At 44.0% G+C, this 26,564-nt stretch overlaps 2 protein-coding genes across 3 annotated transcripts in view; both read left to right on the top strand.

Annotated features, from left to right (window-relative positions):
- The window catches only part of LOC144138660 (follicle-stimulating hormone receptor-like), a 144,529-nt gene that overhangs the window by 77,553 nt on the left and 40,412 nt on the right, over nt 1-26,564 (top strand). The window contains exons 2-8 of the mRNA XM_077671048.1: nt 637-711; nt 9,400-9,474; nt 12,560-12,634; nt 13,055-13,129; nt 17,609-17,674; nt 19,631-19,699; nt 24,407-24,481. Of these exons, the coding sequence (XP_077527174.1) occupies nt 637-711; nt 9,400-9,474; nt 12,560-12,634; nt 13,055-13,129; nt 17,609-17,674; nt 19,631-19,699; nt 24,407-24,481 (510 nt within the window). The remainder of the gene's footprint in view (nt 1-636; nt 712-9,399; nt 9,475-12,559; nt 12,635-13,054; nt 13,130-17,608; nt 17,675-19,630; nt 19,700-24,406; nt 24,482-26,564) is intronic.
- On the top strand, nt 2,835-5,097 carry LOC144138661 (uncharacterized). Of its 2 annotated transcripts, XM_077671050.1 has the most exons (3): nt 2,835-3,657; nt 3,904-4,217; nt 4,938-5,097. In XM_077671050.1, exons 2-3 carry the CDS (start codon nt 3,904-3,906, stop codon nt 5,095-5,097), a joined length of 474 nt encoding a protein of 157 aa, XP_077527176.1. In that variant the 5' UTR covers nt 2,835-3,657. The 2 variants fall into 2 exon arrangements, with proteins under 2 accessions (XP_077527176.1, XP_077527175.1); XM_077671049.1 differs by having other exon boundaries at nt 2,836-4,217.

The raw sequence follows: 26,564 nt of genomic DNA, 5'->3' as shown, positions 1-26,564 counted from the left end.
CATTCCAACTTCTTCAAGTATCCATTTTAAATATTCACCTTTCAGCTATTGGCCATACTCAGTCATCGTTACTTGTATCTGTTGTTTATTTCAAAACATGTGCTCTCGCTTCTCCTGAATGAGACCATTTCTTTGATGAAAACACTTTTGTGTGTATTTTAGCGCTATAAGTCAAGTCGCTGATGAACCCAAGGGCATGCGATGTTTTAACCATCCCGTTCCATGTAATTTTAGCTCTACATGAGTAATGATCGTTTACGCATTACAATTGGGTACTGGGAACGACCATATCTTTATAATTTGGTGGCGGCGTAGACTACAAAAAATGGCGTGCGCGAGCTTTATATTTTAAGCCAAAAAAAAATTCTTTATGGCGCGTTCATGTCCTTATTTTGGGCAAAATATGCCTTAAATGTGCTTTGCTGAAGAACGTATGCGAGAAAGTTTTTCAAAAGTAGAAGCTCGACGATGAACATTTTGGGATGGGGAATGACTTTTGCTTGTATTTTTTTTGGTAAAGACTGGCTTGTAATTGCCACAAACAATTCAAGCTTTATGCACAGAATCTCTTGAAATAAAAGGGTACTATACGTTGTCTATAGAACGTGGTCGCCTTTCGATTGGTTCTCTTTACAGAATCTTTGAAAGAGCCGGCGTCAAAGCACTGCAAAAGGATTGCCTCCAGTTCTATGCTCACCGACTCCTGGCTCTGTAAGTAAGACTTAACATGAACAAAATAAACTTTGCATGACCTTTAGTGCTTCCTTTTTCAGATGAAGCTGTAGCGCCATGGGGAGAAACTTGTAGAGTTTGGTCGCTTCAAAACGTATTGCGTGTTGCCACTATAGTTTTACGAAAACTAATACTCTTGACACTAAAACGTGAATTGTTGAATGACCCCATGTGTTGATGATGTACAACTGGTCAAAATACGTAGAAGATGCACATAACAACATGCTGTCATGAGAAGATAGTCAACACTGAGCAGGTTGCCAATGTACCGGAAAACGGTGTCAGTTAGAAGAGCCCTGGAATATCAAGGCATAAACAAAGAAAAAAATGTGAACGGGTGAATGTAAAACAGTTAAAGAACAAAGTTACAAAAAACGAATTGCTGCTTACAAGACAAGGCAATGAACTGCCAGATGGTGTTCTCTCAAAGTTGTCATGTCAAAGACGCAAAAAATAAAAAGAAATAAGGCGCCAATAACTAGAATATGTGGCATCTGAGCTAATAAAAGACGTTAGAAAGGAACGCAAAGACCACAAATTTGTGCTAACAGCTAATGAGCAATTTTGAAATAGGTGATCTATGTCAATAACCACGGCTACCCGGGCAGTGAAGGTATTTCAAACCACTTTTAGGAACCTTACGAAGTGAAAAAACGAAAGTAAGGACTGTGATAGGAGTTCTTTCGGCGGGTTTACAAGAATTGTTAACGAAAAAAATTGCCGCATATTCCACTAGTTGTGCAAGGCTGGAGAAAGAGCAGAGTGGGTGGCCCCTGCACCTTCCTCGGAAACCCGGCTGTTGCTCCTCACATTTAGTTTCTAACATTCCGTTTAAAGCTCCCCATGACAGGCAGGCCTGGATAGTTTTGTCAGCAGGTTTTCACATTTTTCCAAAATGGACCGCGTTAGCACGCGCTAGAACCCGCTGCCAAGTCCAAAGCCAAAGGCCGCGCTACGAACCAAAAGCATATTCTGTGCGCCCGAAATGCTATGATAGCTCAATCCTATAGACGCCGGTTTTGTACCTTGAGGGAACGAAGTTTGGTTGCAGCCACGGGAAGCGTTTTTGTCTTTCAAATTGGGTGCACGTGTAGTTGTTCGTCGCCGCTGCTAACCCTACACCTCTCGGGCCTTTGTGATGGCCCAGTAGTTCCGTTGCCACTTTCACGTCGTAAAGGTCCGTGTTCGATTCCCGGTACCTCTCTAACCCCGTTGTTTTCTTGAGGCATTGAGTATTTTGGTGCTACGGAAGGACAATGCTGGGCCTAAACAGCAATAACGTTAAAAATTATCAGCGCTTTGTAGAATGTTTTTTCCCCTAGGTATACGGTACTAAGTTGTTTCCTTTCGTGACAGTTTTCATCTGCGGAAGATCTAACACAACTAAGCTGAATCGCATGCATGGTACAAAACCATAAGCACTATGAACAAAAATATTGATCAAGCTGTATACGCGGGCAGACAAACCAGCATTACAGCAAAATATTATTACAGAGTAAACTGACGGAGTATTTTAATGAGCTAAGGCACTGAAGGAGTGTTTCGGAGGATTGACTACAAGTACTTATTCTGAAGAATAAACATAACATAATTAAATAAACCATGGCTTAATTTTGTCCCACATATCAAACAAAACACATTTTACACGTTTTACTGTTTGAACATGGTGTAAAATATTTCATATGCATTTAACAAGGGCTCTGGGAATATTGAGGCTATGAGCTGTTTGGAGTTACATATTTTAAAGGTGATATGCATGACCAGGCCGAATTTATAGCGGATACATTTTAAGAAAACCTTGCGGTTGTGGGGATATATGCTGGGTTTTAGCGCATTAAGCGGTTGCAGTCAATTATACCCACAGAAACATGACGCGTAGAATATATGAAATTTATTGCCAAAACTAACTCACAGCAATAACGTAAGATGTAAACCCTCATTTATCCAGAAGACGATACTCCACTGCAGCAACTGCCACGCAAATTTATTCCACCACTTTTGTGGTGTCCGGCCGAGCGCCGCAGTTTATCGTCAGGACGATAAGGCGCATGCGCGCCAAAAGAATAAAAGGCGCGCACCGCAACCTGCCAAGCGCTTATCTCGACCAGCCACGCCCTGTCGAGCATGTGGAAATAAACGTCGCTCACTCATGGAAACTTGTCTGCTCCTTCGCACGAACCACGTTAACACGACAACTGGCGACGAGGATGGTATTTGAAGGCGTCGTTCTTCAGTTTGGAAGGCAAGTGTTTCCGAAATTCGCTCGGTGAAGAAGACTGTGTTTTTGCAGTGTGCGAAGCCAGTGGACTGTCATGACTGGAGCCGAGGCCGCCGGTACGCACTTCGTTGGGCGACTGGGCCAGTTGGAACCTTTCGACGAGTCCGTCACCGATTGGGCTTCGTACGAAGAGCGGCTTACGTCGTTCTTGATTGTCAACCGGGTACCCGACAGCGACAAGGTACACGCTTTCTTGAGCATTATCGGTCCAAAGACCTACGGTTTGTTGAAGTCATTGACAGCTCCGGAACCGCCTTCTACGAAGAGCTTCGAAGCCCTCAAGAATGTTTTGAGCGACCACCTGTCCCCGAAGCCGTCCGTCATTGGAGAGCGGGCGAAGTTTCACCGGAGGTGTCAACGAGAAGGCGAGTCCATAAGTAATTTTGTGGCCGAGCTGCGTAAACTGTCGCAAACGTGCGAGTTTGGAAGCGCCCTTGACGAGTCGCTTCGGGACCACTTCGTGTGTGGCTTGCTAGGAGAAGACATTCAGCGAGTGCTTTTCACTGAGGATAGCAAGCTTACGTTCCAGAAGGTGGTGGAGCGCGCTCTTGCCATGGAAGCAGCCAAGAAGAGTGCTGCGGAGGCACGGGGCAGCGACGCCACAGTCGGCGACGTGCACAAGGTGCAAGCAGAATCGCTGAAAGCAGGTAAGACCTGTTTTCGCTGTGGTTCGCCGAAACACAGGAGTGTAGCGTGCCCTCATTTGGACGCAACCTGTTTCAACTGTGATAGAAAAGGGCATATCCAGAGAGCCTGCCGAAGTGGTGGTAAGACTGCTTCTGAGAAAAAGCGGGTAAAAAGTAACGTGAAGACACTGGAGGTTGTGTCGAGGAAATCTGCGACTCTGTCTAAATGGCGTGTCGGCGGCTCAACACGACCCTGTCATTGTGCAGATGACCATCAACGGCGTCTTGGTGAACATGGAGCTCGACACGGGAGCGGCTGTTTCCGTCATGTCAACGACGCAGTTCCGTCAGCTTTTTCCTTCGGCGGTACTGGAGCCCACCAGAGTAAAACTTCGGACATACACAGGAGCACTGGTACAACCTCAGGGCGTCTCTTTGGTCAACGTGCAGCACGGCGACTATTCTGCAAGTCCCCCGCTCTACGTTGTGGACCACAAGGGACCCCCTTTACTGCGCCGGGAGTGGCTGCACGCCGTCCAGCTGGAGTGGACGAAAATCTGGAACCTGAACAACATCACAAGGTCAGGCACTTTTCCTCACATCGGCGCAAAAAAAGGCTTGACGCATTGCTGGCGAAGTACCAATCCCTTTTCAAAGACGAGTTAGGCACGATAACGGAAGAGCGAGCCGAACTTTTTCTTAAACCTGACATGAAGCCGAGATTCCTTAAGGCAAGGAATGTTCCGTACGCGTTGCAAAAAGCTTTCGACGCTGAACTGGCTAAAATGGAAAAACTGGGAATTATATCGCCCGTTACGACGTCAGAATACGCTACTCCAGCAGTACCAGTAATCAAGCAAGATGGTAGCATACGGATTTGCGGTGACTACAAGACGACAGTTAACCCGTGCCTTGATGTCGACCGCTATCCTTTACCGAGGGTGGACGACCGGTTCGCAGCCTTGTCGGTAGGTAAGCATTTCTCGAAGATTGATCTAAACCGGGCCTATCAGCAAGTGCTCATGTCGGAGTTGTCAAAACAATACCTCACGTTGAACACGCAGAAAGGATTGTTTGCTGTGAATCGATTGGCGTTTGGAATTTCTTCCGCACCTGGGATTTTCCAAAGAATAATTGACACCATGCTGAAAGGCCTACCCGGGGTTTGCTGCTACCTAGACGACATTTTGGTGACGGGTAAAAATGACGAAGAGCATTTCACCAATCTGGAAGCTGTGTTAAAACGACTTCTTCAAAGAGGCGTCCGCGTCAAGAAAGAGAAGTGTTCGTTTTTACAACAGGAGCTTCGCTACCTCGGACACAGAATCAGCGCAGAAGGCATCTCGGCAACGACGGAGAAGGTTGACGCACTCCTCAAGGCTCCAGCCCCTAAAGACAAGCAGCAGCTGCGGTCGTTTCTGGGAGTCGTCACTTTCTACGGCAAGTTCCTTCCTAACCTAGCAACGGTGGCACAACCATTTTTCGGGCTGTTACGTAAAAACGCCCCGTGGTGCTGGGACGCGCGTTGTCAGGAAGCGTTTGCCAAGTTAAAGAGCTTGCTTGCGTCTCCACCGACTTTGGCGCACTACGACCCGTGTAAGCCGTTACAGCTATCATGTGACGCATCGCAGTACGGTCTAGGCGCAGTCCTTTCTCATGTTTTCGATGATGGCAGCACAAAGCCAGTCGCCTTCGCATCGCGTACCCTGTCCGATGCCGAAAAGAAATATAGCCAACTTCAGAAAGAGGCTCTTGCAATAATATTCGGTGTCAAAAAGTTTCATTTCTATGTTTACGGTCGTGCTTTCACTTTAATCACCGACCATAAACCACTTCAAACAATTTTGGGCCCGAAAACCGGCATTCCGACGATAGCAGCAGCGCGTTTGCAGCGCTGGGCAGTCACGCTATCAGCTTATCGGTATTCGCTCATCTTCAGAAGGTCAAGCGAGAACGCCGAAGCCAATTTCTGTTCGCGCCTCCCGCTTTCAGTAGCGAAAGATGAAATGCAAGAAAGCGAAGAGACTTTTTATTCATTGCGGTTGCAATCAATGCCAGTTTCAAGCCACGACATCGCCCGAACAACAGCTTTGTAAAGTGAACGAGTTCGTAAGTGTGGGGTGGCCGTCGTCTGTGACTGAAAAAGATTTGAAGCCTTTTTTTGACAGACGCAACGACCTCACAGTTCACCAAGGCTGCATCATGTTCGGGATGCGAGTGATCGTGCCGGAAAAGTTGCGTAACTTGCTGCTGGACGAACTCCACGAAGGGCACCCAGGCATCGTGCGCAGCAAACAACCGGCCCGCAGCTACGTGTGGTGGCCGTCCATCGAGGTGGACCTCGAGCGCGTCAAGGCCTGCGTAAGTTGTCAAGAGCAGCGTTGCGAGCCGTGCAAAGCGCCCATGCATCCTTGGTCCTGGTCAACAGCACCGTGGCAGCGCGTGCATATCGATTTTGCTGGCCCCTTTTTGCACGCAATGTTTCTTGTAGTCGTGGACGCGCACTCCAAGTGGCCCGAAGTTTGTATTCAGCGCTCGACTACTGTGGAGGCTACAATTGACACTTTGAGAGAGCTGTTTGCTCGTTTCGGTTTCCCAGAAACCATTGTCACAGATAACAACCCGCAGTTCGCTTCCGAAGAGTTCAAGCTTTTTGTGAAAGAGATGGGCTCTCGTCACGTGCTTACAGCACCGTATCACCCCAGCTCTAATGGGCTTGCAGAGTGTTTTATTCAGACGCTTAAGAACGCACTTCGTAAACCTAGCGGAACGGACACGTTGCATCTGAGACTTCAAAAGTTCTTGCTTGCCTATCGCAACTCGCCTCATGCGACAACAAATGAGTCACCAGCGAATTTGTTACTAGAACGACGGCTGCGAAATCGACTCGATGTTGTCAAGCCAGCGGTGGGAGGAAGGGTTGCGTATAACCAGTTCAAGCAAACCGTGGCGCGCCCGCGTCGTGATCGCGACATGGCAGTCGGCGACCTAGTGATGGTTCGCAACTATCGAGGCAGGCCAAACTGGGTTCCTGGTGTTGTTGTGGGACAGTCCGGCCCTGTGTCTTTTACCGTTCGTGTTACCACATCCAGAGGCAGCTTCACCTGGCGTCGTCACAAGGACCAGCTGCTCGCGCGGACCACGGATCCAGACCGCGGAGACGCTGACCAGGAGGGAGACGAGTTCCTGGCGTCTCAACCAAGCGCCGACCCGGTGACCCCCTCCATCCTTGCCACCAGTGGGCCAGCCGCTTCGCAAGAGATCCAGACGGCGGGTGCAAGACGCTACCTCACTAGAGACCGTCCACCACCGGACAGATACCAAGCTGGTGTCTAGCTTGTTAATTTACCCAATATAAAAGGGGAGGGATGTGGTGTCCGGCCGAGCGCCGCAGTTTATCGTCAGGACGATAAGGCGCATGCGCGCCAAAAGAATAAAAGGCGCGCACCGCAACCTGCCAAGCGCTTATCTCGACCAGCCACGCTCTGTCTAGCATGTGGAAATAAACGTCGCTCACTCATGGAAATTTGTCTGCTCCTTCGCACGAACCACGTTAACACGACAACTTTCACGACCAACTGTCGCGCTGTTCCGTTTCCGTCTGGCTTCTCCATCAGTAAAGAAGGTTTAGGTTTCTCAAGTCAGTTTATTTTAGTGTTTCAATGGCGCCATCTATGTTAAGCTTCTGTTAGTGTTGCCCTTCCTGGAACGCTGTCACATAGGCTCCCTCGCGAGCGCGTTTTTTTTTCTCGGTCAAAAGAATGTTTTCAACACATATTATTTATTTGGTAGAAAGAAATCGAGCAGTTACGCATTCTTAATTAGACGAACACTGGCCATACCATGTGTGTATTGATGATTTGCCTCAAAGATACGTAATGTTTGTTTTTTGCCAAACAATGTCGCTAAGTGCGAAGTGTGTTTTAAATATAGTATTTTCGCAAAAGTTTTGCCAATGTGAACTTCTCTTTCAATTATTCACCTTAATTTATGGTCGAGTAGCTGAATAGTGGGGCAGATAGAAATGACAACAAAAATGTTCGCGTTTCAGAAGGCTAAGAAAGAATATCGTCTTTAAAGGAGCCATGAAGACAAAATACAAGTTAGGTTTATTAGAAAGACTGCTTAGTCCCTATAACAATGATACCATTGGCATCGAAATCTTCGAACAAATAACGGAGATATGAACGAAAACGTGTGAAGCAGTCGCGACCCCCTAGCCCATTTCCCGCAACTTTTCTATGACGTCACGGAACCTTTTTTGTGCGATTGGCGGCCGCTAACTGACCCGTCGCGAAGACACATGAGTGGACGTCTGTAATGGGGCCTCTAGTTCCATTTGACCGCATCACCTGAATGCAAACGTGCAGTTAACGCACTGAAAAGTATGTTTTATTGTTGGCCCGTATGACGTCATTCTTGCTCATAACACGTCACTGTGGCGCAAAATTTGAAAGTTTTAAAGTACTTGCTTTTTTTCGTAAAAAAACATCTTTTGTTGCTGTAATGGAGCTGAGTGAGATACTGAATCCTAGTTGTTTCAAATTAAACGAAGCCGTATTTTCTCTTCATGACTCCTTTAAAACACAAGAGCGACATTTTTTGAGGCGCGATGGGAGTGCGCGAGTAGTTGTTCTACAACGCTGCAGGGGAAGCCGTGAGTTTGCCCGGTGTTAATCGCTGAGGTGCTGAAATGTCTTGCGCCCTGTTTTCGGCTGCCATGTGCTTTGACCAAACGTGTACCACCAGTTTCTGTGTTGGCTAAGGACGGTTCATGCGGCAAGTACGCAAAACACCTCCGCGCCAGCGTATCAAATGACAGTGGAAGACATATGGGTTCCTCTGGCTTTGTATGAGGCCTGCCTTATCACGCTTATGGGCTATTGTATCAGGCCTTGCGTTACTCGCAGTGGTACTTTGAAGTTTTCTTTCTTTACACTCACCATAAGAAAACGCCAAAGAATTTGCCGAGTAACGCAATTGAAACGCGTTTTTTGGAGATTTTTGCAGCACAAATAACTCACTGTATAATTCTGACCATCACTGAAAGTGTGTGAACCTGAGACATCTAATCATCCCCTGTAATTTATAACCCCATCATGCTAAATACGTAAAAAAGCGGTCTTTTGAAGTTTACACGAATTAAAAACTGCAGTGCACCATTCCTGTGTGAGCCTTTATTAGGCCTACAGTATCAATAAATAAATATCTAGGCGGAATCTCTGGAAAATTGTTTTTAAGTGTTATTTTGACGAGTATACTGCCCCGCCAAGAACTAATTTTGAAAACGAGTGCTCACAACATGCACCATTGAATGAAGCCTTCCAGTTGGATAAACCAGTGCACGTCCTTTATTCTTTTACTTATCGCCTGTGCCCCTAATAAGGAGGTCGGTAGCTAACCCACTCCATCAGCCCTACGGCAGGCTAACAGCAAATAATAAATAAATAAAAAACCTGAGGATAAAAGTATTCTGTAAAAAAAAAACAATTAAAGAAAGCAGCCGACACTCAGCAAAAGCAATATAACCTCGATTCGCACAGCTTTAATTTGACGAATCAGACAATCACCATTGTCACGTACACGAATGTTTTCGGGAAGGACTTCTGAGTTCAGCAGTGCGTCTACTAACCTTTACCGAGGCTCGAATCTTGCCCGCGGTATAAGTAATCTCACCCCGATATTTTATTGTAGAGTTTAACTTGGTGGCAAGATTTTCATTCGCGTGTTTGAAGGTTTGTTACAGTAAAATTTTAATTGCAGGCATCTCAACAGCGTGCGATTTCTGAGCACCATCGAGCCGGGGATCTTCGATAGCTCCCTGCAACTCAGAGAAATGTAAGAAAACTTGTAGTGTTTGCTAATCGTTGCATCACAAATTGAAATGAAAGCAAGCGGCTCCCTTCACCAGTATTCCAAAAGCGGTATTCTTTCCAACTGCCATGCGAAATGTGTGCTCTTGTATCATTGAAGCAATATTATCCTGTGCCTTATTTATCTTTTCCATACGGCAAAACTTTCGCAGATTTGTTTTGTTTGTGATGTACGCACAACTGCATCTGAAATTAAAAACACTAGTAAACACGGGGATACTTAGTTACAGCGCCATCCCGATGGAAAGGTATATAACAAAATTACGTCCCTGTTTCTACCATAGATTGAACGTTATCGGGGCATTTTGCGGCTTCTCAGAATAAACCCACGTCCAATTAACAATCAGTGCATGAAGCCAAATTCTGAGTAGGTTGCATTTCTAGGTGTAATGGTTTTACGTTGCAAGTCCCTGCAAAATTCTGGGAACCAACACTTTGATTGACCCATCGTACAGATCTAAACATGTGACTAAAATAACGTCGCAAGTTTCCATATGCCTAATTATTCAGGTTATCAAACTCACCTCAAGGGCATACGGACAATTAGAGTCAGACCTTTCGTCGTGTAGTGCTCTTGAACGTGAACCAACGTTGTGTTTGTTTATCTAATTGTGATAAATACGAGGTAAAAAGCTACAGCTAATGTATTTTATGATTCAACTTGATGGAACAACTAACTCCCAATGATCGGTTCCGAACAAACGAGCCCAACAGTTTGGAAACAATACTTCAAGAGCTGCTTTAATATCGTAATGAAAATTCAATCCATATTCGCAATCATATTCAGAACCCTCTTAACTCAGGAAGGCTAAGCCTGAAATTATCAAAAATATGGTTAAAATGGCAGTTGGTACAAACAAAGTTCCTTGGTGAAGGTGCATACTTCGAGTTCCTGTATTAAAGGAGAGCTTACACCGAATGTTTGTCTTTAGGAGCTTTTTGATTTCTGGTGTCGCTACCCCCCCATAAAATACAACGCTGTAATATAGCGGGCAATGCAAGGCAGACTATGAATTACAGCGCCATTGATGGGATCAGTTTGGTCTTCGGCTACTGAAAGACCTGGAGGAGGTGGCGGGGGCTCTGTGGTGAAGTTGTCGTGGATTTGTTTCTACCTAACAAGACGCCACTGTTTCCATTGGCTTCAAAAGCACCAAATTCGTCCTTTCGCGACAACCTGGGCACCAGTCTCCCGTCATTAAATTAAAGGAGTTCTGCCGGTTTCGGGCAATGCAAAGCTGCCCAGATTTGGGACCAATGGGGTGGCACGGAACAAAAGACTACAAAAGCTCCACCTAAATAATAATTTTGTGCTTTGTTTTTCTCCTACACATCCCCGTTCGATTTCGTTCTCGACTAATGTGCGTGGCGCTTGCTCAGAGCATAGACGCAGACCAGTCACAGTTTTACCGGCTGGAAGCAGTCACATTTCCAGCCTGCCAAAGCCAGTTACACGTTACAGAGCGGTTGAGCCGCCCTGTTTCCGGGTGTCCTAAAACTGCCGCCATTTTATCAAACTAAATTGATTCCGAGAAACATTTGACGCCCATAATCGTCGGAAAACATGTTGGCGTATTTAAGAAAAGCCATGTCAATTTTGTTTCTAACTAAATTTTGTGTGAGCACTTCATTTAGGCTCAATCCTCTCACAAAAAGACAATTCTTCCCTCAATGCAGTCATTTTTTTTTAAATTTTTTACCATACCCACTCACTTTGTTAATAAAAAAAGCACCATAAACCAGATGATAAAAGTGTGTAACGCACAGCTACCTTCATTTAGGCAAGATTAAAACCAACAGATATTTGAAAGTTTTTCCAACCATTCCCAGCGCCACAAGTCATTCCAAAGTAGATACCACCGACCGAACATGTTTCTTTCATATCCTTCATTCAAATTTGTTGTAAATTTAGCTTCACAGATTTATATTGCAATGTAAACCGAACCTTCGCTGTATTACAGCTAGTTGTAAAAAAAACATCTCGTCTGAACCGAGTGAGTTTTTACTATACAATGTGACCGATGAGCCTGTAACGATGGCTCATTTGGTAGCACAACACTATAAGTTATATTTTTGTGTATTTTTAGAAAAGTTTCTCCTACTATTCTAATAGAGACACGCAATTGCTTTCCGGTCTATTGATGTTTATTCATGCTTTGGCAGTGACAACAAGTTTCCAAATATTGGTGCGTGTCTCGTATTTGTGGCACGGTAATGTTTACCTTCAACACGGTGTTGGTGACCACGTATTCACCTTTTATTGTTTTAACCTGCCTTTCCAGCGGCGGTATAACCAAGCCTGTAATGTAAACATTTTTTGTCAGTGCGGATGCAAATTTGGGAGAATGGGCGGAGTTATGAATCGAATAATTGAATAACGCAAGATACTAGTGCACGTGAGTGTATTCAATTCGGTCGCATAATATTTTAACCAAGATGGTCAATGTGGAGACAAGTTGTTACAAGGAAGAACGGCACCTAAATGAGAGTTTGTGTTATAGGTTATGTTTATTACCCCAAATAGAGCAAGGGTGGTAACTTTTGCAAACACACATTGTGTTTAGGTGTGTCGAATCGGCAGCAGGTGGTACACTTTGCGGAACACCATTTTATTCATTTCCCTTCATAGAAATATTTGCCCCTCATATTTTTTGGTAAAATTTGGATTAAACAAAAAAGTAATTACTGCAGCTTGAAGTTGCAATTTCTATCAACCTAATTAAGCAACAGTACAATCACACCTAATGGCAGAAAATTCAAAGTCATTACAAAAACCGGTACCCCGAGAAAGTGCTTTGCACATTGTTTTATAAATTCTCCTTTGTAATGGCGTCTGTTGAGGGTGAATCGAAGCCAGATGTTGTTGGATATAAACTTCAAGCTGAAATCTTTATCCTAGCTTTTTATGAACCGTTCATTGAAGCAACTGTGGACAAAAGTGTGACACGTTTTAAATTTGTTTAGTCGATGGCTTCGTTTGTCAACGTTGCTTACTTTTGAAGGCCATTAGAAGCAAAAGATTGTGTCAGAAATATTTTCTTCTCTTTCAGATTCATTCAGAAGGCACCGCGGCTTCACAGCATTGGTGAAGGAGTATTAAAAGGGCTCCCAAACCTCAAAGTTTTGTAAGAAAATTTACATCTGATGCTTGGATTAGATATAGTTTCCGCGCAGGTGAAATGTTTTCGAAGTTATAACAACTTTTTTATTGATGCACCAACGCAACAGCTACGTAACAGCAACCGCATTGCGGCGTCAATTACGATGCTTCAATAGTTTCGTAATAGTCCTTGTACTTGCAGTATAGGCCTTGCATAAATATTGACTGCAACATTGATCTTCAGATTCTTTCAACACGTTGAAATTTTATTCCTTAAGCACAACGTGATATTTTAGCAAACAATAGTTAGTGAATCACGCGTGAGACATAAAATAGACTTTTTGGCAAAGCGGGAATACTGATCGCGAATCCCAACCTAAACATTCGTAGTGGTTTATATTCGAAAAGCAAAAAAATATATTTTGCCACTTCTATTTTCCTCCAGAAGAATTACCCATTCGGGTCTCAAGTCTGTGCCTCCTATGCATCAACTACAGCCGAAGACGCACGTTGAAATGATGTGAGTATGGAACTCTCTTGCAAAAAGGCTTTGTTACAAAGCGAACGTCCTTAGAAAGAAAAACACTAAACCGGAAATTTAAAGCTTCGAATGTGGGCCGAGGAAATTTCCATGCTGCAATAGTGGTCTTACTGAAAAGCGAAACACGAATGTATTTACGCCATGACACTTTTTTTGTTATTGAAGTGGCGCATGAAGAAGATATATATATATATATATATATATATATATATATATATATATATAAAAGAGAGAGAGTGTGTAAATGAACCTTTATACGAGCATCTTATTGGGGGGCAAATTAGGTCCTCAAGTCAAGATTTTAAGGCTTTCGGGAAACAACGCTGAAGAGGCCTAGTTTGTTTCCTCCAGCTTCAGAAACAATATATTCTGCGATTTTTTTTCTGCAGGTGATCTCCTCAACATGCCATGCGACTAGTTTAATAGAGATCCAACCTTGCATTGCAAATGGAAACTAGCACATTTCAAAACTATTCAAACAGTGGCAACTTCTTTTAGTCAGCGTCAGTTTTAGGCAATTTTATGGTGTCCACAAAAAGCATTTCAAAAATGTAGAACGAAGCATTTACGTTCACGGCGCTGAGTCGTGGTGAATGGCTGGTTCTGCCTCTGCTGCTGTTCGTAGACAGAAATGCCATATTTAAAATGAAACATTCTTGATCTCCTGTTCTAATCTCACTGTCAACACGTGACGGGAAAAGAAACAACGAAATATAACGAGATCTCATTAAGGCGGACCCCCCGGCAAGTTGGTACTGCATGGTAGTTGGGCAAAGCGCAAAATTTACACAAATGAACGAGGGAGGCAAACTGCGACAACCTATTGTCCCTGTTGTCCTCCATCGTCGTTTGTGTAGTTTTTGTGCTTTACTCATGTGCCATAAGGAGGACAACAGAGGGCTGCCACAGCAGCAATGAATTCCAAAGAAGTTTATTTGTTTTCAATCATTATCCTTCGATGCAAAAAAAAATAATTCCCGGAATTCCGTACTCTGGAACTATAGTATAGGGTATACCAATGCAATTAACCGGGAGTGTTGCGCTTCTAATAATAGATACTGGTTATATCAACCAGTATTGTCAAGCTTAGCACAGTCCAGGCGCTTGAATTATCATTGATAGAAAAAATTCGCACGTCGTTTCGTTGTAACAGACAACGCCGACGCCGCCGGTGCAGGCGGTAACCTGGTCGAATAATCGCCCAATGAGACATTTTCAACTTTCGATTCTTTCAAACTACCTGGTACACCGAGGTGAAAATACCGCACCTTGTTTCACGTATGTGGTCGTTGGTATGACGAAGAAATTCCTTGCTAACACTGCTTTTGCAGTCATTGATGGGCCGATGTTCTCTTATCGGATCACTTCGTTGAGTTTGTTGCAAATATTGGGCTGTCACACTGATGATTTACCTGTTCCCGTGTTTTGATTTATTGATCAACTTCCCTACGTCTTCGACGCCTTAAGCGAGCATTAAGCAAAGCAGGCGCAAGGCAACGCTTTATTGTACTTTTTTTCTGCAAAACAAACAACATTAAACAAGCGCGAATCCATAAAAGAATTGTTTAGGCTTAGCTAAGCTAACTTTGGATATGCATATGCACATCGACGGTTGGAACTCCCAGGCAGGTGCGCGTAGCTCTTGCCAGCACGGAGTATATGACCGTCAGGCTTGCAGGCGAAAGCTGATGTAGGGCCGGCAGGCTGTAACGCAAGAGGCCGACAAAAAGGGCTTTATATAGACAAAAGAGTGAGAATACAGGATAGCCCCACAAATTTACACGAAGCATACGCAGAATGCGCACAAAAAACAGAAGCCGCTCTTTCAGTCGCCGAATATGTGATATGTAAAGTGAAAGCTTGAATTACCCTGGTTAACATCTTGCTTTCAATTGGCTAACCTATGATTTAGCTGTTTGGTTATACTATTCGTCCGAAGCCCCCCCTTTGTGAGTGCTTGTGGCCAAGCTTCGGCCGTTTCAAGCCAAATGGCTCGCTCTTCTACCGTATCCAACGTTACCACCGCCCGCTGTGGCACTCCGGACCCACTCAAGTGAAACAGCTGGCCGGGCGACATCCGCGGTATGGTCAGCCTCCAGCTCCCGCGCAAAACTTAAGAAGACGGCCAGGCCTCGTACTTATCCATGGCCAAGCTCGCATGCGCGCGGCGAGCAACGTGCTGAGGCGGCTGCCCAGCTGAGGAGAGCGCATGCGCTAAGCCAGCAGCGACTAAGGCTAGCGAACGCGGCCATCGGCTTGGTGCGGCCCGGAGATTCGCGTGATGCGTTGCCAAGGATACAATGCAGCTGAGGTCAAATTGAAGTCACATCACCCGCGACGGCGAAACCGCTCCGCGAGATTAGTACAGCTTTGCTTGAAAAATTTTATTAGCTCTCACAATGTTTTGCTCGAATTGTTCTACACGATGTCACTCTGACCGTTATCTAACCTATAGATGGTATTCAAATAAAAGTTTAGCCGCCGATTTCTTCTCGTGGAAACAATGATAACCGCCATAACCCCACCATATCTGCGCATGCGTCCGCATCTCGCCGAGAAAAAAACAGGCCCCGGCGTCCGTCATCTGCACCATTACCACCCGAATCCGGCCGTGGCGTCAAAGGCAACAGATGTGAATAATAGCAGTGACACTACGTGGTGATGCTGTACTTCCCCTAGAGAACTTCGCATCGCGACTGGAGAGCGTAGCCGTGGTTGCTGCGTGTTCCCAGCGCAGTTGCTTGCGAACACGGAGATCAACACATGTGCGCCCGCACCTTGCACACCGCAAGTCATTGAGTACAAAATCCGAAGATTTGAATGCTCTCAAGCACGCTGTTTGAGATAAGGGAGCAGCGTTGCAGTGCGCACTAACGTTGCTGTGCGCGTTGTTAGCTGCGAGAGTAGCGACATCTATGGGGAAGCGAACAAAAGAGATAACGCTTCCCGACAGGTCAGCCATCAGTGGTCCATACCAAAAGACGGCAGCTGCATATCAGCTGACTTGTACCGATGACTTCACTCGTGTTTTGCGACAGGTATGCTGTAGGGCGCTGCGCCAAGTAGTAGTTGACGTCGAGACAGTGCTTTAGAGTTCGGTGGTAAGCCTTCGGTGTGCGCCACCATATCCGAGCCCGCGTGTTCCCATTGCTAAGGCGACAAACATAAATGGCGGCATGCGCGCCATGACAGTGAATAGAACCTATGGGTGAAACTGACAATTACAAAATTTTGAAAACCAAGTTCCTCTTGACACTACTTCCTATAACATCGCATCTTTATTCGTTGCCGTTATCTAAGGCTCACGTAAGTTGTGGTGATATTTATTCGGAAGGCATTATCAGATAATGAATGGCAGCCTACCATTGTCCCTGCAGAAGAAAAGGTATGACAGCTGCATCTTATCGGTACTCCCTTATGGGGCAGAAATTTCAGGCTCAATAAGAGGGTTCAACTTACATTGAGGACGACTCAGCGAGCAGTGGAAGGGAAAATGATGGGTGTAACATTAGAGACAAGACGAGAGCGGAGTAGGTCAGAGAACAAACGGTTGTAAAAACGTAGAAGTAGAACTTAAGAAGAAGAAATGAACGTGGACAGGGCACGTAATGCGAAGGCAAGATAACCGTTCGTCATTAAGGGTAACAGAGTGGATCCCTAGAGAAGGCAAGCGTGGCAGGGGGCGGCAGAAAGTAAGATGGGTAGATGAGACCAAAAAGTCTGGAGGGATAAATTGGTCGCAGTTTGCACGGACCGGGATGATTGGAGATTGATAGGAGAGGCCTTTGCCCTGAAGTGGGCGTAGATAGGCTTGTGATGGTGATGATGATGATGATGAATGTACGAGAGCGTGATTAACGTTATTACCGCGACTTATTGTATTGTAGTGGTTCGTTTCAACGTCCGGAGAACACACGTTAGTTCTTCGGAACCTATGGTGCAGGACGTAAAAAAGGAAATCCTTACTCGAGGATACGTACTGCCGCAATTAGGATTCCAAGTAGTTTACAGATACTGTTGGGATGGAGGTGCAACAACAAAGGAAGCATTAACTACACATGTATGTGAACACGTACTACAAGGAGCTCCAAACAGAGAAACTTATACAAACGTGAAGATATTGTTATTTACGCAATATGATGTTGCATGCCGATCAATATGCCCTCGCACAATAACAGACTGGAACGAATTGCTGCACCATAATTTTGAGTCTGCAAATGTACTAAAATCTCTGGAAAATTAATTTGAACTGTGATTCATGTTACTTGTGAATATTTTGTATACCTGTCTGTTTGTTTTTCTTTTTTTTTGTTTTATTTTCTTTCTTGCTTTCTCTGCACGTGTACGACTATGTAATTGGTTGTATCATTATCGCTGTTCCACCTCCCACTCCTGCTTGGGGCGTTTTTTGATGGCCTGTAGTATTTTATAAATAAAAATAAATAAATCCTATTTCAGTGACCTGGACAGCAATCAGATCAGTGTGATACCCTCGGGTGGAATCAAAGTGAAAGCGGGTGCGGTGTGAGTACCCCCAAAACTCACGTTGTATGCTATGTGTTGTGCTACTGAACATATTTTTTCTTCGTTTACGGCTTGTTTCAGAATAAAAACATCGTTATTTCAGTCGTTACCCCTGAGAAGCTCTGTCATGTTTTCGGAATTCGAAATGACTTCGTAAATTTTACTGCACCTAGCAGTCTTTGGCTGCTTTAAGCAGTTTGTAGCAGTATTCAGGTATACGGTTTTGTAGTACAGCTGGGCTAACACAGATTGCAGGCAGACTTTCTGGCATCGTATATATCTGGATTACATTGACGGTGCTGTTACTTTAAAGCCAAAATAATTGTTGCGTTAGTGTGTTTTCAATGGTAAAGCCAGCATAAGAGGTCTCCTCAGAACAAAAATCATGCGCAATGAAAATCAACCCTAAGCAGCTTGTTTTATGTTTTTTTTTCCCGGGTACAAAGTACATTGCAAACTTCCACGCAGGGTTCACAAAGAAAATAAAACGGCTCAAAACTTGGACTTTCCAGCACACGTGTCCAAATATGATCGCTCGGCTCTCACAATACCTATTAATTACACCTGTTTTACGCCAATATATAAAAACAGATCACACGTCACACTGCAACAAATGCTCACTCCCGGTTTTAAACTGGAACTTCTTAAGACAGTACTGCTTACTTTTTTTTAATTTGTTTCTCGTAAAGGAGCCATGAAGACAAAATAAACGTTTGTGTTATTCGATAGATTTCGTGTTTTATCGTGCCCCAGCGCTTGTTCGAATGCAAACGATGCTTTATTCACTGAGAAATTATTTACTTTAAGTAAAATGTTGAGTTTCCCGCTAAATCCTGCGTTTTCGTGGTGTGCAATAACATCACAGGAACCGACCGCTCTGCAGTCGATTGGGAAGCCTTGTTTACCGTTAGTGAACCCAGATCACACCGCCATACCATTGCAAGCCGCTTTCTGCCTTTGGTTTGTTTTTGACCGTATTTAAACGTAGCTTGTTTTTGTTCCGGAAAAAAATCGTTTCGTGAAACATAGTGCTCGCTCGACAAATATGGTCACATAAGACACTGCTGCATACGTCAATCGGCCAGTGTCGTCTGAGGCAACCCAAAAGCGCCGAAGTCCTGTGCAGCTAAAGCAAGCATTATGCGCGCAGTACCAACTGCAGCACGGATCGGTGCTTCTATGTTTACGTGCGCTTTCGTAACTTCCACTGATTGTCCCACCATTCTTACGGCTTGAAAACAAATATGCCCTAAATTTGAGCGCAAACAGCTTGTTCGGCAAGTTTATCAGCTCTGCCTAATTGGTGTTTGCTTTTACCGCCTCGGCCAGTCGCAGAGCTGGATGGAATGACATCATAGGTTTTATTGCGGGAAATAAGCTAGTGGGTCGCATGGTCATTCCCTTTTTTCCTAAATATGCAGCTTTTTTGAGCAAAGCTTAGGTTCAAAGTTGTGTCACTATGATTCTAACGAGGCGATCTTTTAAATGATTCAAACTTGTGTTTTCTCTTCATGGCTCCTTAACGGCTCCCATTGAAAAACAGATGGTTTAGTCATGGCACTATCACGTCAACAATACGGCGTCCGGTTCGCCTTTTACCAAAAGGCTCATTTCTTGGTCGTTAACGGATTCGTCATTAGCAAGAAACCCAGTGCGAAGTCTCAACAGCCCTGGAATTACATCAAGGAAACGTTGCTTTCAAGAATTTTGTATTTTTGACGAAAAAGCTGTACCACTAATATAGAAACTGTAGTAATGCAGATTATGTGATCTAGTAGCATGGTAGGTAATATTTCGTTGATAACCTGCCTAGCCGAGATTGCGGAACCACTCGTGGATTACGGGATTAGCAACAGTTCTTGCATGGAATGGCTCCTACAATAGCCGTCACAACGAAGCGCTGAAGCAGTGAGAAGCTGCAATACCCTGTTTTACTTTTTTACATGCTTTCCTGAGGATCCTCAACTACAATGTTATCAAGGTGGTCCACTCACACGCTTTCAATGGCTCTGCAATTGCGGAATTGTGAGTACCATTCTCAGTCCCTACCGGTAGATTTATCAAGCTTGTTTGCCTTTACGGGAACCCCTTAGTAATATTATGCTACCAGAAACGTTAAAAAGAAGTGTTCAGCGAGTAAAGCTGACAATTACCATCTATTGATAGGGTTTCATCCGTGTCAAAACGCCATAATAAAATTTTTGACGATAGCAATGGTTCTCGTCAAATACAAAAGATTGCAAGTTTCAGTTAAATGCCTTGTCCTGGATGCTTGTACACGTGCCCGCCAATGCGTATCATCAAAAACTTTGACACAAAGGCCTTTTTTTACCATGATAAAGACGTACACACACGTCTACGAGTGCATAATGTGCTTACAACCTTTTGAATATTTTAATTGTTTTTGCAATTCTCTCGTTTCATTTGGGTATTGGAACTCTTTATGGCTCATAGTAATCAGCTGGTAACTTTTGGCAGTCCTATATAAGAATCGTATGGTATTTATTGGTGAAACCGTGCCCATAACAGTAAGTTATGTTCTTTGAGACTTAGAAACTGATAATAATCACAAGAAATTATGCCTTGAAATAATAAATACACTAAACTCCGGTTAAAACAGACTTGGTTAAGTCGAATTCAATGATTAGGACGAACACTTTTGCACTCTTGTAACGTCCAAAATGCAAAAAAAAACCTCCGCTTAAGACGAATTTCTGATAGTACGAACACATTTTCACGTTCCCTTTAAGTTTTTCTGAAGGGGAGAAGTTGTCACATAGGCCCAGCGTCTGAGCCGCAACTGTGAAATATTACTGACCCCTGCTCTGCTCCCAAGAGACGCATGAACATCAAGCACAATAAAAAGGGAATGGAAAAACCTAGCTTACCAACTAGCAAGTCTGGTTCTCTGGTTACTGATGAGGGCTAGATTGGGAACAAAAAAGACTCCGCCGAGATTTCGCTTCGGAAAGTTTCATTGTCAACAGCCCGCGTGTCGTATTTCGCTCGGCAGGCTTATATTCTAAGGTAGTGCTCCACTACTTGTCGCGCCACGTGGCAGCAGCAACTTGATGAACAGCAGTTTTATGCACCCAAATGAAGAAAAACAACGTTAATCCGGCTTTAGGCATGGCCGCTAGATGGGATGCAATCAATGAGAGAAATAATTCATAATTTTCTATCTCTTCAGAGGGTAAACCGGAAGATACGAGAGTTGTATATGTGTTTTGAGATAGCTAAATATGAGTCGTACGCATTCTCAACCTATATTTCTCAGCTCTTTTTCACGCAAAACGTCCCTCACACGGCGCACGGAAGCAACTTATGAACAGCGACCCTGATGGAAAAGTGGAGATAAAATAAAGTGCACGTAATCCGCAAGGTCTTTCCGGTCCGTGATGGTGCTCCTTTGAGGAGAGAATTAACGACCCCGCGGTGCCGAATTACGTTGTCAGCAGCGAATGTTGCTCTTGGCACTCAGATTTCCCGCATTCTGTGGTAATGCGACGCGATTCTTCGCTCCGCGTGGCAGCAGAAGCTTCATTTATTGCGAAAGAAGCACGGACATGACGCCACTGACGAAGAATAAGGAACATTCAGCTGTAATCATGTCCAGTCTACGGGACATTCCCAATGTGAGAGTTCATATGGGTGCGCCAATTCTGCATGGCGGAAATTTAAACAAGACTTGTTGAGCTAGTTGGTTTATGCTTATTGGAAATAATAAAAGAGGCGCTAAGCAGACGAAGACAAAGTAGAAACATGTACCGCATACAGGCGTGAACGTCTAACTGTTTATTCATAAAAACCATGCTTACTTATACACAGGCCAATAGTACAGAAATAAAATTACTGCCAGGAATCAACATTTGCTCACGTCTATCAGATAAAACAGTAACAGCATTTCACATGTCGGCACGCACACGCACAACTGATACTACATACACATAATCATGACGACTAACACACATTCTACACTGGGTGATTATAAGCTGTCTTTATTAAAAAACGGCTTTTTATTATGATTATGTGTATTTAGTATATGTAGTATCAGTAGTGCCTGTGTTTTCCAACAAGTGATATGCTCTTACTATTTTATCTGCTAGCCGTCAGCAAATGTTCATTCCTGGAAGTAATCGTGAATCTGTACCATTGGCCTGTGTATAAACAAGCTTGGTTTTCATGCATTAACAGTTGAAAGTCTGCTCCTGTATGTGGTATATGCTTGTACTTTGTCTGTTTATCGCCCCTTTTATTATTTCTAATGAGGAAATTTAAAGCTACAATAAAGCTACACCCGGTCGCATTGCATTGATACACTAACAAAAGAGAGTAAGCATTCTATTTTAGTGAGCGGATTATCTTCCTCGCCCGAAATATTTTTTAACCACTGCTTAGAAATTACGTAGGAATTTCTAAAGTATATAAAAAAGACATCTACAATAAACAGCACCATCTGGTTGTTGAAGGTGATTGCTAAACTTGCCGTGTTTTATATTTAAAGCAAAATGGTGCGAAGAAGTCAGCTTGTCTATGATTGTATTGTTGATTTGTTGAACAAATTACTGGGGTGTGTTCCGCTTCGTCCACCTTATATCCGTTCATACACTTAACCTTATAAACGTTTCTTCTAGAAATATGACTGAACGGTTTGTCTCTGTGAAGTCATATCGATAACGCTACGCTTGCCTTGTTAACCTCGCTGTTATTTTCTCCGCATTCCTTTTTTTGTTCTGGTCTTAGCAAGACAAACCTTTACCATATTGATTTGTCTCTAAAGCAGCATGTTGAACTTTTTATCCCTCTGTAAAAGACTTCATGACTAACGCTCGAATTCCCTTAGAACTAGTCATTTTGTTACTTTTGTACTGCTAAAACATTTTTAATTTTCTGGGCGTCTGTACACGACTTTAGTATATTCATACGCAAATTGAAGTTCTTGTTCGCTTGGATATGTTATTTAGTGTAGTAATTTTGTTTAATTGTTATACTCATGCAAAAAATAGAAAACCTGGGGGCACCACCTTTCTGTATAGATGTTACAAACATGAGCGTCACTTTTCACCCCATGCTGAGTTAGTGCCCCTGGTTAGTGGTGCTAAGTTTAATGTTGCCGCAAGTATTATGTCGCCGAAAGCTTGCGACCATATTTCGGATCCCTAGCTAATCTTCAACGCCTTTACCTGACGCGGGGATCTGCTCTAAGTGTTGGGCGATGTGGCCGCAGACGATGATGTAGAAGTTTTTTGCATCCTTTCAATATCTCAGGAACAAATTACTCTCATTAGACGTGCTTGCGCCAATTATTACAGTTCCCACTGGCACTGTGGTGAATTGCCCGCCACACATCATCCAAGCACAGGTAGGCCTCACCGAGTTAAAACCGGGCCAAGCAAAATTTTGCCCACGGCTTCTGGTAACGCGGTTTTCCCGATAGCTTCCGGCCACTCTGCTTCGTTACGCGGATCTCACCTGCTGAGCCAAGTAACCTGTGACAAATATTCAAGCAATAAAATATTGCATACTGCCTTCTAAGCTATTCATGCAATGTCATACTCGACAGCGTGGTGCAGCGAGAGCGTTAAAAGCAAAAACGAACATCAGAAATCCCAAAGCAAACCACCGTTTGCAACGTCTGTAGCACAATCTCATTATGCGGACTGTGTAGCATTTTGAGGAAGACAAGGACACTTAACCCCACTATCAGTCATCAGCGGTGTAACATACAACATTTGTTTAATACAATTACAGCCGTGAGTGTATTGCTCAAGAAATTTTCTGCCATCGCTGGCGGGGTAGGGAGGTGTATTCGTCGACAAATTCAGACAAATACACGGTCGAAGGCAAGCGGTGAACGGCAACGAGCCCTAATTAAGCTACTCTATTATAATAAGGTCAGCAAAAATTTGTAGTTATGATTCCTTGCTGTACGTTGAGTGTAGAACCATGTGCGAATCTGTGAAAGAAGCTGTGGTAACTCTGTCCCACAATAAAAAGTTGAATGCGGTGCTCGCAATTTCTCTTGGTTGATAACTTTGTCGCGCTCTCCTTGCACGCAGCTTAGAGAACTTTGCAATGCTATAATACTTGTAAAGGTAATGCGGAATGATTTAGTTGTTTGCGAACGACCAGGATGAAAACCTGTTAGACACGAGCGCCGTTACATTGAACCGGTAAAAAGTCTGTCATAATTGAGCTTTACTAGCTGCAAATAAAATCCATCTTTTGCCTTTTGCGATATAGTTGTGTGAAAGCTTTCTCAAGCGCTACGTTGCGCTGTTAACCCACCATGGCACCTGCCACCTGCGCCCATCCCCCGTCCATAATTAACAAGCGTGCTGGAGCTACGTGCAGGTCTCCGGACATCTTCATAGGTTTTCAGGTGAGAACGCGATGGGCCATATACAGGACTCCATAAATTCGCACATATTGCTGTTGCCGGCCATTCAAAACTAAGTTCCTGACTTTGGAGACGAATTCTCTCGTTTGAACTTTCTTCTAAAATTGGGAAAACACTTTGGCGGCTAACAGGCATCCCAACAGTACAGAGGATAACAGTACGAAGGAAAATCTACTCATAGCTATAGAAAAGGTCAATGTAAGCCACTTGGGTATGGGCAGCTGTCGCACTTCTAATTTGCTGCAACGGTTATGCGTCAATGGTTCTCTTATTGTCATGGTGATTGGTGATGGTACGCACTCTGATTTGATGTGTTGTTATATACCATACAGACGACTGCGTGGGAACCGCGGTCTGAAGACGATCGAAGATGCGGCCTTCGTTGGACTTTCCAATCTCATTCGAATGTGAGTTTAGAGTCAATTCTCTAGTGGAAGTGACTTACATTTTTTTTAAAGCTACCTGTGTCACTGCAGTACTTCAAAAAATACGCACTTGTGTTTGGCGAAGCGCCCATTTTATGCACATAGATGGAACACCTTCGACGTATGGAGGATGTGACGAAAGATTCTGTCACCCATGGAGAGTTTAACAACGTGACATGGCGAAACGCACAAACAATTGGACGCAACACAAAAGCTAACTTTTAGCATTTTTTATTCTCCCCTTCGGAGACTCCGATGAGACTAATAAGGTATTGATACAGTGCTGTCTGGAAGGCTTCAGGCTTTAAAAATGTGCTCTATATTGAAATGAATCATAATAAATATTTGATACAAAGATCTAATTGTACTACAGGTTTTTGCAAGCCTGCACAAATTCAGTTTTTTAGGTATGCGCATTCTCCGAGAGATGAGCGCCCGAGGAGACTGCATACTCTGCATAGGCGGAAGATATCAATATGAATTGCTAGCGGTAGTACGTGAAATTGCCCGGTTGGCCACTATAATAATGACCCTAATGGGTATAACATTTGTTCAGGTATTTCTTACTTGTCATATATAGGTAGTTCATGGTGAAGTTGTCCTCAATCAGGAAGTCCAGCCTGCACTCAATGCATGGGCTCCGATCAGAGGCGTGCGGTACTGGGAAACGCCTGGAACTAGTGTTTGATTATAACCCTCGCCAAACCGAATTGTACCAACATGGTGCGCTCAAACGACTAATTACCCATGATGGGAAGTGTTATCTCAGTAGTTTTAAACTATATTCATCAGTCACATTTTTCTGATAAATTAAACGGCCTCCTACGCGACCAGGTAGTTGCCAAAAGTCCCAAAGATGACGAGCGCTATCGAAACGTGAGAAAACTGAACTGAAATCCACGTCCACAGAGGTGTAACCTTAAAAATCCCGTTCGACTCTTTATACGCGTCTTAGAACCAAATACTGAAATTGTATTGTATTAAAGCTAAGCTTTACTACTTTCTTCCAGCGATTTCGTGGAGGATGCAAAACGTGACCTTTTGACCGGGGACACACCCCCGGCGATACACCCCTCTCACCGCATCGCGTAATTTGACGGGCGCGCTGTCAGCGGTGCGCTTAGAGTTGCTCTATATAGTTCTTCTACAGAGAAACTCTAGCTGCGCACAAGGTCCCGTTTGCGACTTAGAGGTGGCTGCCACTCAGCTGATCGGCAGCCAACCAAAACCGCCGCCTTCCAAGCATGCACCGCTTGGTCGTGTCGGGATATGGGACCTATTTTGCGCAGCTATCGCCGTGTAACAGGAACACCACGTTCGCAGAGAATGACAGCGAGGCCGAGCCTCCCTCTGTGAGCATTGCACAGGAGCGAACGATCTTGAGCCGTAGTCGGCAATACAGCTGTATCAAAGGTTAACCAAGCGAAACTAATTTTCAGCCAGACTAAGCCAAGCTTTTGCTTTGCATATCCAAGGTCAGCTGAGCTAACCCGCAACCATTTTTTTGGACAAATGCACGTTCAGCATTTGCACACAAAAACGAATTAGATATATCAGTGGGCTGTATAGTTATTTAGGAAGGTGTAAACACACGCCAATTTCTCGAACTCCTGATTCTCCCTATTAGGTGGGTGTTATGGGAAAATGTTGTAGAACAGTGTTAAGATTCGTGAGTGCTTTACCTATATCAACAAAAAACAGTTCAACATCTCAAATGGCCTGCAAGAAAAGAACAAACACTTTAAAGGTTTACTACCGCTTTTTACTCTCTACGTGGTTTAATTCTTAAAATTTCTGAAATATTGATCCCATGCATTAAAATCACAATGTGCTGATAAAATTGGAAGCCGTTTGAACCAGCTGCTTGGCTAGGCGTTGAAATCACCTGTTAGGCCTTTTTGGCTCGTCAAGCGTGTCATTTCAAAAAATTCTAATCGCCTTTTACCGCAGTCTCTGGGCGAAATCCTTGCTATGGGTTTCGTGCTGCTGTATGAGTAACACTTATAGCAAAAATCAATTGTGTAACTTAATCAGTGAAAGACTTATTGGAGAATATTTAAAAAGG

This window comes from Haemaphysalis longicornis, unplaced genomic scaffold (genome assembly GCF_048455015.1).
Source record: "Haemaphysalis longicornis isolate Haplotype H1 unplaced genomic scaffold, Haemaphysalis longicornis Haplotype H1 scaffold_5, whole genome shotgun sequence".
Taxonomy (NCBI): domain Eukaryota; kingdom Metazoa; phylum Arthropoda; class Arachnida; order Ixodida; family Ixodidae; genus Haemaphysalis; species Haemaphysalis longicornis.
Note: the sequence above shows the minus strand (reverse complement) of the source record. Positions and strands in the feature narration are given on the sequence as shown.

Bases quoted from the DNA above. Each gene is read 5' to 3' on its own strand.
- LOC144138661 (XM_077671050.1), top strand. From the start codon at position 3,904: ATGACCATCAACGGCGTCTTGGTGAACATGGAGCTCGACACGGGAGCG. The intron at 4,218-4,937 runs GTCAGGCACTTT...TTTTTACAACAG, and splicing joins AACCTGAACAACATCACAAG to GAGCTTCGCTACCTCGGACA.